This window comes from Periplaneta americana, chromosome 7 (genome assembly GCF_040183065.1).
Source record: "Periplaneta americana isolate PAMFEO1 chromosome 7, P.americana_PAMFEO1_priV1, whole genome shotgun sequence".
NCBI lineage: Eukaryota > Metazoa > Arthropoda > Insecta > Blattodea > Blattidae > Periplaneta > Periplaneta americana.
In genome coordinates this window covers 182,244,988-182,256,422 of record NC_091123.1, presented here as the reverse complement: position 1 = coordinate 182,256,422, position 11,435 = coordinate 182,244,988, and the positions used below count along the sequence as shown (strand labels likewise).

At 33.5% G+C, this 11,435-nt stretch overlaps 1 protein-coding gene across 1 annotated transcript; it reads left to right on the top strand.

Moving 5' to 3' along the window:
- Positions 1–307: 307 nt before the first annotated feature.
- On the top strand, positions 308–11,005 carry LOC138702761 (uncharacterized). The gene is made up of 4 exons (XM_069830061.1): positions 308–786; positions 3,176–3,326; positions 6,956–8,161; positions 10,240–11,005. The coding sequence occupies exons 1-4, from the start codon at positions 701–703 to the stop codon at positions 10,414–10,416; spliced, it is 1,620 nt and encodes a 539-aa protein (XP_069686162.1). The 5' UTR covers positions 308–700; the 3' UTR covers positions 10,417–11,005.
- Positions 11,006–11,435: the final 430 nt, after the last annotated feature.

The window sequence follows — 11,435 nt, the reverse complement described above, 5'->3', positions numbered from 1 at the left end:
ATTGGAATGTGTTGGAGTTATTGGCTGTAATTACTATACTTGTGTCATCTGCAAATAATATGGGATGACCTACATCTTTTATTAGGAAGGCAAGATCATTTATAAACACTAGAAAAAGTAGGGGAACTAATAAGGAAGGGGGGGGGACCAGTAATGGATAAAATATTGATTTCCCACTCTCTTAGAAATACAAAGTCTTGAATTATAGTAGAGTACTAAAGTAGGGACTATTTATTTTTTAATAAGATGGACTATAAATGTTCTGAGATTTTTAATTGTAATTTCTTTCGTAGGTTTTGGAGTCAGTTACAATGCTAATGTCACATCCAACTCATCTACATACTGCAGTAAGTCTCAGCAATTGCAGAAGAAGATAGAAGCTTGTGTGCATGCAGTGTTAAAGTTCTGTGCGATAGCATTCCAAGCAATATTGCCGAACACTGAAATAAACAAGTCCTCTTTGCTTGACATTTGTTTTATCTACATTGCTTCTGTTCTGGGAACAGACCTACTGAAGCAGACAACTAGTGACTTTACGAGTGCTGATTCGTTCTGCAGCAGATCAGACCTGCCATCAGTAAGTCCTCACGAAGAATGTAGCAGAAACAGAATAAGAAATAAAACACTGAGCTTAGAGGAATCTTCTAGTGTGTGTTCGACAGATTTGTGTAGTAATTTTAGTTCTACGAACAGTGCGTGTATGGTTGATAAATGTGAACTACAAGATTTCAACAAGCTAGAAGCAAACCAGTATTATAAATCATATGGAAGCAGATCACAAAAAGGGTAAGTTGTCATATATTTCAACCGATTAACAAAGGTTTATTTGAGATCCTAGCATCTGCCAGAAGATTTTTTTATCTTTTATCACTTAATCGTTCAAAACAAAATTAATACCGTAATTGATTAAATGGCGATCTTACTCGTGTTAATTGTGTAAGCATGAGCGGCTTACAGCTGTTTCGGTGCTTCTTCACACCATCCTCAGAGCCTACTAGATCTCGGCGTCATCTCGAAATTCGCCGCCTGTTGTGTGAGTGCATTCGATTGTTGAAATGTGGTGTCAAATAGTGTGTGTGTGTTCTGAAATTGATCTGTGTGTTGAGAATTTGTTCAGGGTGTGTTTTAGTGTGTCTGTATATTTCATATTGTTCTAGTGTGTTGAGTTTTTGGTTTTTGGGTTGTATGTGTAGGATTTCCATGTCTGTATTTATGTTATTGTATGTGTGGTTAGCATTAGTTATGTGTTCGGCATATGTAGATGTATTGTGTCCTCTGGCTATTGCTTTAATGTGTTTTTTGTATCGAGTTTGGAATGATCTGCCTGTCTGCCCAATGTAGAAACTGTCGCAACTATTGCATGTGAGTTTGTATACGCCTGTGTGGTTGTATTTATTTGTTTGTGTTGTTTGTGTGTTGAGATGTCTTTGTAGTGTGTTTTCTGTTCTGTATGCTATGTTGTATTTCTGTTTTCTGAATGAGGATGCGATCTTGTGTGTGTTTTTGTTTTCGTATGTTAGTGTGATGTATTTCTTGTGTTCTTGTGTTTGTGTTGTGTTTTGTGTGTTTTTGTGTTTGTTGAGTTTTTGTTTTGTCTTTCTTATGATGTTGTCTATTAGGTTAGGGTTGTAACCGTTTTCTTGTGCTATGCATTTGATCGTGTTCACTTCTTCATTGTAGTGTTGTTGGCTCATGGGTATGTTGAGTAATCTGTGTACCATTGTCCTGAATGCAGCATGTTTGTGTTGTGTGGGGTGATTAGATGTGTTGTGTATGTGTGTGGCGGTGGTGGTTGGTTTTCTGTATATTTTGAAGGTGTGTTTGTTGTCAACTTTTGTTTTGGTGATGTCCAGGAAATTTATGGAGTTATTCTTTTCAAGTTCCAGTGTGTATTGGAGTTTTGGGTGTATTTTTTGTAAGATCGCCATTTAATCACTTATTTATATTCAAGTGTTAAAAGTAATACGAAAGATTCAACATGGACAAAATTAATATTTAATACAAAAATGTACTGTAGCTTCTTTCCTTCATTTGTATTAAATTGTTTGTTCGGTACAACTACCGATATTCTTTCATTGAATTAAAAACATAACAATAGACTTCAAGAAAACAGAAAACTTAACATTCCTTCAATTCCATTCTACTATTCAGTCTATTGAAGATCTTAAAATGAAATAAATTATCAACTGAAAGTGATTACGAAACATGGAATTCGTGAAGTAATTCAATAAAATTGGAGTGGATTGTGCAGGGTTCATAGAGACAACAGAGACTTTGAATCTAATGATGCATAACAACAATCAATGATAATCATAAGTTGATGGATGATACAAAATGTTATAAATAATTGCATAAAAATGTTTCTTGTAATAACATTTAACACTTTCCCTTATACCTGTACCCTATCAATATTTTTCTACGACCATACTGAAATGAAGTTATTATGCAGTGATGATCTGTAGCGAAATGACATTCATTTTGATTCAGCTTATCACTTCGATACAGATTTCTTATTTCAATAAATACCATATACCTTTTCATGTAAGTTCTTTGATTTTGCAGGTAATAAAGTATTGCTCACTTTTACAGCTTCCTCCATTATTTCCATTTCATCAAAATTTCTTGAATCAGACATTATTCAATAATTTTTATAGGCCTATTTCAGTTAACGTTAAAACTTACAAAAAGGAACTGTGATTTCATTTATTTATTTTCGTATCTATAGGAACTGCAAATAAGAATCACTTGCGTTCTTTTGTTTCCCACTATCTTAAACGTTATTGTTTTGTTTCCCACTGTCTCAAACGTTACTGTTTTGTTTCCCACTATCTAAAACAATATTCATACTTCCATATTGTCAATATAAAGAAATGTATATCTGAACATTAATTTTAATTTTTTATAGTTTAATTAATTTTTGTCTAACCTTACTACAGGTCGTAGAAAAACATTTGTATGTAACTCTCGTATAATGGCTATTAAGACTCGTGTCTCAATAGCTATCATTATATATCATTGCATAAATAACAATTTTATTATCACTTCTTCCTAATGCCGAGGTCAAAAACATAGTGAAGCTCTACTTCCCTTCTTTGTGCCCTCTTCCAGTGACGTCAACAAATATATTTACTGTTTATTTAATACTGGTATTTTAATTTAAAATTATATTTCGCAGGTTGTGTTGTCCTGTAGAAATCCAACTTGTGCAGAGAATATCCGAGCTTCAACTTGATGAGAAATCTCTCGCTGTGTTTATTATTATCATACTTCTTGATCCCTATAACAACAACAGTACTAGTAATGAAGCAACCACAGAGAGCTTACAGGTAAGTATATATCGGTACTTCGAACTACAGTATGTTTAATAAAGTTACTGAATTTCCTCTTTAAGTTTCTGAGTAGCAAACCAGCTACTCGAAATACATAGTTTTCTTCTTTACTCTCAAGTTATTTGTCGTAAAATTGGAGAAAAAATAATAACAATTAAATTACGAAAAAAAAGAAAGTTCTTAAATTTTCGAGACAATGGTCTGTGATATTAATATTCAGAATTTGTGAACTGAAAAGGCTAAAAATCACAAGGTAGTTGGGAAAACTTTAATTGAAGATTCACTCTTTTTTTTATTCTAAGTACTTACTTATTTTCTATTTGAAATTCCATCTGTTATTTATTTCACTTCTATCTTATTACATAATCAGTTATTTTTCACAATGTTTGCTTGTTTTATCTGTTTAACACATTTTAGTGTTCTTGTACCGGTAGCTAATATGATTGGTTTATACTCTTAAATATTTTAATTTTAACAGTTTTTTTTTTTTTTTTAGTTTTCCTACCATTCTTTATTTTTATCATGCATATTTTTTTATACATCTTCATTACACAACTGTTAACACTATATCACTTCGCAGATTTTTTTATTATGATATTGATTTGCGCATTGTCATTCCATGTTGTTTTTAAATATATGGAGTGATTATTGTAAATAATTTTCATAATCCATGTTCATTCTTTCGTACATTACTTTTAACACTTGAATATAAATAATTGATTACTCAACATACCCATGAGCCAACAATACTACAATGAAGAAGTGAACACAATCACATACATAGCACAAGAAAACGGTTACAACCCAAACATAAGACAACATTATAAGGAAGACAAAACAAAAACTCAACAAACACAAAAACACACAAAACACAACACAAACACAAGAACACAAGAAATACATCACACTAACATACGAAAACAAAAACACACACAAGATCGCATCCTCATTCAGAAAACAGAAATACAACATAGCATACAGAACAGAAAACACACTACAAAGACATCTCAACACACAAACAACACAAACAAATAAATACGACCACACAGGCATATACAAACTCACATGCAATAGTTGCGACAGTTTCTACATTGGACAGACAGGCAGATCATTCCAAACTCGATACAAAGAACACATTAAAGCAATAACCAGAGGACACAATACATCTACATATGCCGAACACATAACTAATGGTAACCACACATACAATAACATAAATACAGACATGGAAATCCTACACATACAACCAAAAACCAAAAACTCAACACACTAGAACAATATGAAATATACAGAAACACTAAAACACACCCTGATCAAATTCTCAACACACAGATCAATTTCAGAACACACACACTATTTGACACCACATTTCAACACTTTTCAACAATCAAACGCATCCACACAACAGGCAGCGAATTTCGAGATGATGCCGAGATCTAGTAGGCTCTGAGGATGGTGTCGAATAGCACCGAAACAGCTGTAAGCCGCACATGCTTACATAATTAACACGAGTAAGATCGCCATTTAATCAATTATTTAATTTTCATAATGTCCTAGAGATCCTTTATAGTTTTCAGAGTTAATTAATTTTAATAATCTTAATTTTAATGACTTTTCACTCCAAAATTTCTCACCTAATGTTAGCAGTACTGGTAGAATACCTATTATTCATTACTGTAAACGAAGCTATTGAAAAATGACTTTTGATTTTGACAGATTATTTGAAGGGTTCAGAGCCATAGTGGGCCAAGCGCCATTTATTAAAAACGGAGAAAGCAAGGGTTAAAGTTAAGTGAATACCATAGTTTAATGAAGATTGACATATTATTTAGTTTTAATGTGTATACTTTATATTACTTGCTACATGTTTCCATTGAATTATGATGATAACTTCATTTTAACCCTTGTTTTCTACGGTTTTAGTAAATGGCGCTTGGTCCACTATGGTTCTGAACCCTTCATTTCTCATCCAAGAATACACTGTAATTCTCAATTAAAAAGTAAAAGTAATACAATACTCTGTATAATCTTGACTCTATACCTTATCCAGAAGATGCAAATATTGTGGTTGTCTAGTCAACTCCTTGAAGATGGGTTGGACCCTCATAAGTAGGGAGCGGATTTTTATATGCTAAAAAATTTAAATATATTTATTTTTTATGTGCTAAAAAGTACGAATATATTTGCTAAAAATAAAAAAAAAAATATTTTTTTAAGTATGACAAAAATACCTTACTTAGCTTGAAAAAAAATGTTACTAGGTACTCACCAATCACACTTCAATATCAGTTGCTAGTAGTTGTCCGAGAATTGCAGTGAACAACAAAGGTCATTTCCAAATTCTCCATCACAAATGCATGCCCATTATCTCTGAACAACGACTTATACTGTGAAAACGATCTTTACACATCACAGGACGTCAGCTGTGCATATTTAAAGAGAGGAATGTCACAAACACACACCGTCAATTTCACCTACAGGCACACCCTCCTATACTTGAGCAACTTTACACATTTTTTTTTATATCCACTGTTTTGCCGTGAATGCACACTTGAAGCAGCGGCAATGTGCTTGTTTTCAGACAAATGTTGGGTTACCTGAGAGCTCTGATCTGCACTTACTGATTTACCACATGGTTGGCAAAATAACACTTTTCCATCGGTAGTAAAAATGTTTTTAAATTCATCTACATATTGCTGTAGATGAGATCTTAAACTCGATTTGATTTTAGGCATCTTAAGAGGCTAATATACACACGTCTTAACGTAAAAAAATGTTTGTAGCTACTGACTGACAATGTCGGAGAAAAGCTTCCTATAGCGACGCCACCACGTCTACACTACGCAGCTTATGCTTATGGTCCGATAACAGGGAATCACAACAAGATGTATTTCCTCACTTCATAGGCATGAATGAGAGGCGAGAGATTTGTTTAAATTAAATAATGTTCATACCCGAGCTCTTATCTTATCTTGTGTTTCACAAACAAAGCGCGGAATGAAATCATCTTCAGCAACAATAAACATTCCTAATTATGTGTTGCAAGATCTCTCCTCCTTGTCCATGTTAATTTATTCTCTAATAATAACACTGATATGCTGCCTAGCAGTTCTCAGAACTTGAGGCGATACTATTACGAAAATGGATCACGGATACACCACACAGCGCTTAGAAACACGAAGCAACCAAGAATTCTTAAAAAGATAACGTATTTCTGAGTGATATAATTGATTTAGTTTAAAAATATTTAAAAGTTCTTGTAAAAAAATTATTTAATTAAAATAAACTCCAAGATTTATGTGTTTATAATAGATTTCCTGAAAATATGTATTTACATAAATTTTTTGTGAAAATATGTGTTTTTATGTGAAATAAAATTCGGGTTTTGAACTTGAAACTTGACATTCGGAATTTTTAACTTTGTTAATTGTGTTTTATCACACGCAAAAATAATATTTAATTACATAGGAATCCGCTCCTTACTCATAAGTGACACCAAGTGAGGCAATTAAGCCAGGAGATACTGGGGTAGGGTGGCCACTTCCTTTCTCCCTCCATTGCATACATTGCTAACTAGTAACACATGCACATATCACAGATGGTAATATTTTACATTATTGTTACAGGAATATTTTTCCCTGCTTTTACAACGATACATGATTTGGAGATACGGACAACCACAAGCACTGCTTCTGTTTGCACATACACTTCTTCAGCTTTCATCAGTAAAGGCAGCAATATATCACGGGAACACGTGCACTTACAATCGCAGTTTGATCTCGCTGTTGCAACGTGTAGTACCCAAGAGCTGGCACAACAGTGGCTTCAACATGGAACAGATTAGCTCTGCTCTTTATGGCAATGAACAACCTGTTTTCCTTTCACCTTCTCAACAAGAAAGCAATTCTCAAGGATCCATAGGACAAATACCTGTAAATATAAGCGAAAATAATCAATATTTTCATTATCATATGGTTGGAAATTCGGAGAAAAGTAACCACATGTTTTCACATTACACTCAGATTAATAGTTTGAATGCTTTGCATTCATCAACAAACATTCAAGCTTCACTGTTGACAAATAATGATTGTACTTCTAAGATTGCTTCCTTGCCCACTGAAACACATTTCAGTTACCATAAATATGGATTGCCTTATTCTGATACTGGAAATTCACAAATGCATACACAGCGTCACAATATTTCTGATTCTTTACAACAAACATCTGAAGATCAGAAAAATTTTACATTTAATAATACATCATTTTTTGATCCACAATATGTTATGCCAACGGACTTACACCAGCAAGAATGCGACACGTACCTTCCAACATTCAAACCATCTTGTAGCCCCTCGTATGATCAGATGCTCCCAGACTCTGGTGACCTTGCATATTCAAAAGTTATTATGGAACAACTTGAATCAGCTGTGAATTCAAGCTGCAAAACTACGCCAGAATCGCTTTCATTTTGTACAGATGCAAAGAAACATTATAACAGTGAACTGGACGCATGTCATAATTATGGGCAAGGAACAGAAAATCAGTATTGTTTCCAGCAAGTTGCAAATGCTGCAGTACCGGTATGTGATGTTGTTGGAAAAAGATATTACGACAATTCGTCTGGTGAACAGTGCATATCAGTCCAAGATAAAGAGGTTGAACAGGATCAAGAAAATATTGGAATTGATTCTTTTGTTAAGAATATGTCAAGTTGTAGTGTTTCTGAAAGTGGTGATCTCAGTTTTGTTCATCATGATAATGCACACTCACAGGAAAAGGAATTCAGTGATTGTCAACTTCTGGATGACATGCTGAAGGAAAGTAGTAATCAGGTATGTAAAATTAAAGACAGAGTACTGTAATGATTAATATATGATTATGTGTCGTAACCAGAATATTGTACGAAATAGAAACATAAAAATTGGAGATTTATCCTTTAAAGAGGTGGTAAAATTCAAATATCTTGGAGCAAGAGTAACAAATATAAATTACACTTGCGAGGAAATTAAACGCAGAATAAATATGGGAAATGCCTGTTATTATTCGGTTGAGAAGCTTTTGTCATCTAGTCTGCTGTCGAAAAATCTGAAAGTTGGAATTTATAAAACAGTTATAATACCAGTTGTTCTGTATGGTTGTGAAACTTGGACTCTCACTTTGAGAGAGGGACAGAGATTAAGGGTGTTTGAGAATAAGGTTCTTAGGAAAATATTTGGGGCTAAGAGGGATGAAGTTACAGGAGAATGGAGAAAGTTACACAACGCAGAACTGCACGCATTGTATACTTCACCTGACATAATTAGGAACATTAAATCCAGACGTTTGAGATGGGCAGGGCATGTAGCACGTATGGGCGAATCCAGAAATGCATATAGAGTGTTAGTTGGGAGACCAGAGGGAAAAAGACCTTTGGGGAGGCCGAGACGTAGATGGGAGGATAATATTAAAATGGATTTGAGGGAGGTAGGATATGATGATAGAGACTGGATTAATTTTGTGCAGGATAGGGACCGATGGCGGGCTTATGTGAGGGCGGCAATGATCCTGTGGGTTCCTTAAAAGTCATTTGTAAGTAAGTAAGTAAGTAAGTAAGAGTAATGAACACTTGTGCTTTACAGATTGTTTGGTTATGCAGTGATATAAATTGTTATAATTTATCTGTGTGCTAATTTTTGTAATGTGAGTCAGTGACCACAGCCTTCTTTACTATAAATCAATCTTATTTAATGTACAAAATTGTTCACTTCAATATTGTCAGTGTATTAAGTCACTGCTTTTGCAAATGTTTTAAAGGTTATGAAAAAATAACATCCAATTAATAACAGAGAAAATGTTGTTAGGAATTATAACACAGCTTTTAAATTTTATAATGCATTCAATGACTTTCTTATAGAATAAAAAATGCATTGACAACGGTCATCTTAATTTTTTTAACCATATACTTCCAGAGATATTAGCGATGTTGTGTCCAGACACAATACACAGCATGAATACGATTACAATTGCAACACATGTATTGAGATTTCTACAAATTATTTTTTTTTAGAGATTCTATTCAATAACTGGAGAATAATTTTCCTGAGTATTACATGTGTAAAATATAAATAAACTGAAAAATTTTCTTAAAAGTAAAAGTAACTAATAAGTTAATGTCATTCTTTTAGTTAATAACAGAATCCAGAATCCTGCAAATAAAATACAGGAATAACAATAACAATTTGGACTACCTACATTAAAAAAAAAAAAAAAAAAAAAAAAAAAAAAAAAAAAAAAAAAAAAAAAACTAAATTTTACCATAGTATTTTTATAAAGAATAATATAGGTATACACATAAAATAGTTCATATCTCTTATATGTTTTAGAAACTTTTTTTTATTGGGTTATTTTACGACGCTGTATCAACATCTAGGTTATTTAGCGTCTGAATGATATGAAGGTGATAATGCCGGTGAAATGAGTCCAGGGTCCAGCACCGAAAGTTACCCAGCATTTGCTCGTATTGGGTTGAGGGAAAACCCCGGAAAAAGCCTCAACTAGGTAACTTGCCCCGACCGGGATTCGAACCCGGGCCACCTGGTTTTGCAGCCAGACTTTAGAAACTTGAAAGGAGCGATGTTATATGCTCATGTTTGGTATTTTAAATAATTAGGTCTATTATTCTCGAATTTAAGGGTTTATAAGATGTCCTTCCTCTGTACGTGTATTTATTTATGTAATTTTAACTATTAAATACACTGTTTCACTGTTTACAAAATTAAATCACGAGTACTGTAATATTATTAACTTTAACTTTTAAATTACAGTAATAAATTCGATATTAAACTTCAGAACACATCAAAATACTTGTAGCACATATTAGCTTTTAGTATGTGTTGAAATGTATTATCTACTACTCACTTTTTTTTTACAGTTAACTACTCCAGAAGATGACACATCATTTCAGAAAGATATCCAGACAATTTGTCCTCCAGATTGGTGGTTACAAGATATAACTGTATGTCCTGGTTCTAACTCAAGTGGTTATATCTCATCTTCAAGTTGTCAGCTAAGTCCACAACTGCCATCATCGTTGTCCCAGTCTTTGTAAAAGTAAACTCAAGTAACCAATGTGTTTAAAAAAAAAACATTTGAGGCCTGTAATTCTTCTGTAAGTTATTGCATTTGAATTCTTTTTTTTTTTTCGTTGTTGGTAACTCTATAGCATCTATTAGATGCTTTATGGTTGTGCTAACAGATGGAGTTACTTGTCAACAATGTGACGCTGAAACGTGTGTTCAGGTTACTGCCCAGCGACAGTCCTGATGTATTTTTATATTTGTGATGATTGGTTAATTAATATTAACCCGGCACACTCACAATCACACTCACATTCATACAAATTTCCAGACTCTAGACACCCAGGGAATTCCTCTTCTTCAAGAAAAATTCACCTAGAGCCGAGCCCGGGACCTCCTGATCTGGAAGCGAGTATGCTGACCAACAGACCTCGTAGGCAGTCTTTTGATTTTTTAGTGTCATTGGTTTATATACGTATAAAGTAACATTTCTAGAATGAGTAATAGTAACCAAATATTATGTAATTTAGAGTAAAATTTATCAATTTTATTTCTATGGAAAGTAATTTACATTACCTGTTTGTACAAAAAAATACATTGTTTTATCCATTCAATTTTATTAACCACTTCCCTTATTATCCCGAGTTAACTCGGGTTGCTAACATGTGTCAAAATTTATTATCCCGAGTTAACTCGGGTTGCTAACATGTGTCAAAATTTATTATCCCGAGTTAACTCGGGTTGCTAACATGTGTCAAAATTTATTAACCCGAGTTAACTCGGGTTGCTAACATGTGTCAAAATTTATTAACCCGAGTTAACTCGGGTTGCTAACATGTGTCAAAATTTATTATCCCGAGTTAACTCGGGTTGCTAACATGTGTCAAAATTTATTATCCCGAGTTAACTCGGGTTGCTAACATGTGTCAAAATTTATTAACCCGAGTTAACTCGGGTTGCTAACATGTGTCAAAATTTATTAACCCGAGTTAACTCGGGTTGCTAACATGTGTCAAAATTTATTATCCCGAGTTAACTCGGGTTGCTAACA

Coding starts and splice junctions, on each gene's coding strand:
- LOC138702761 (XM_069830061.1), top strand. CDS start 701: ATGGTTGATAAATGTGAACTACAAGATTTCAACAAGCTAGAAGCAAAC. Junction 3,327..6,955: donor CAACCACAGAGAGCTTACAG/GTAAGTATATAT, acceptor TTATTGTTACAG/GAATATTTTTCCCTGCTTTT. Junction 8,162..10,239: donor TGAAGGAAAGTAGTAATCAG/GTATGTAAAATT, acceptor TTTTTTTTACAG/TTAACTACTCCAGAAGATGA.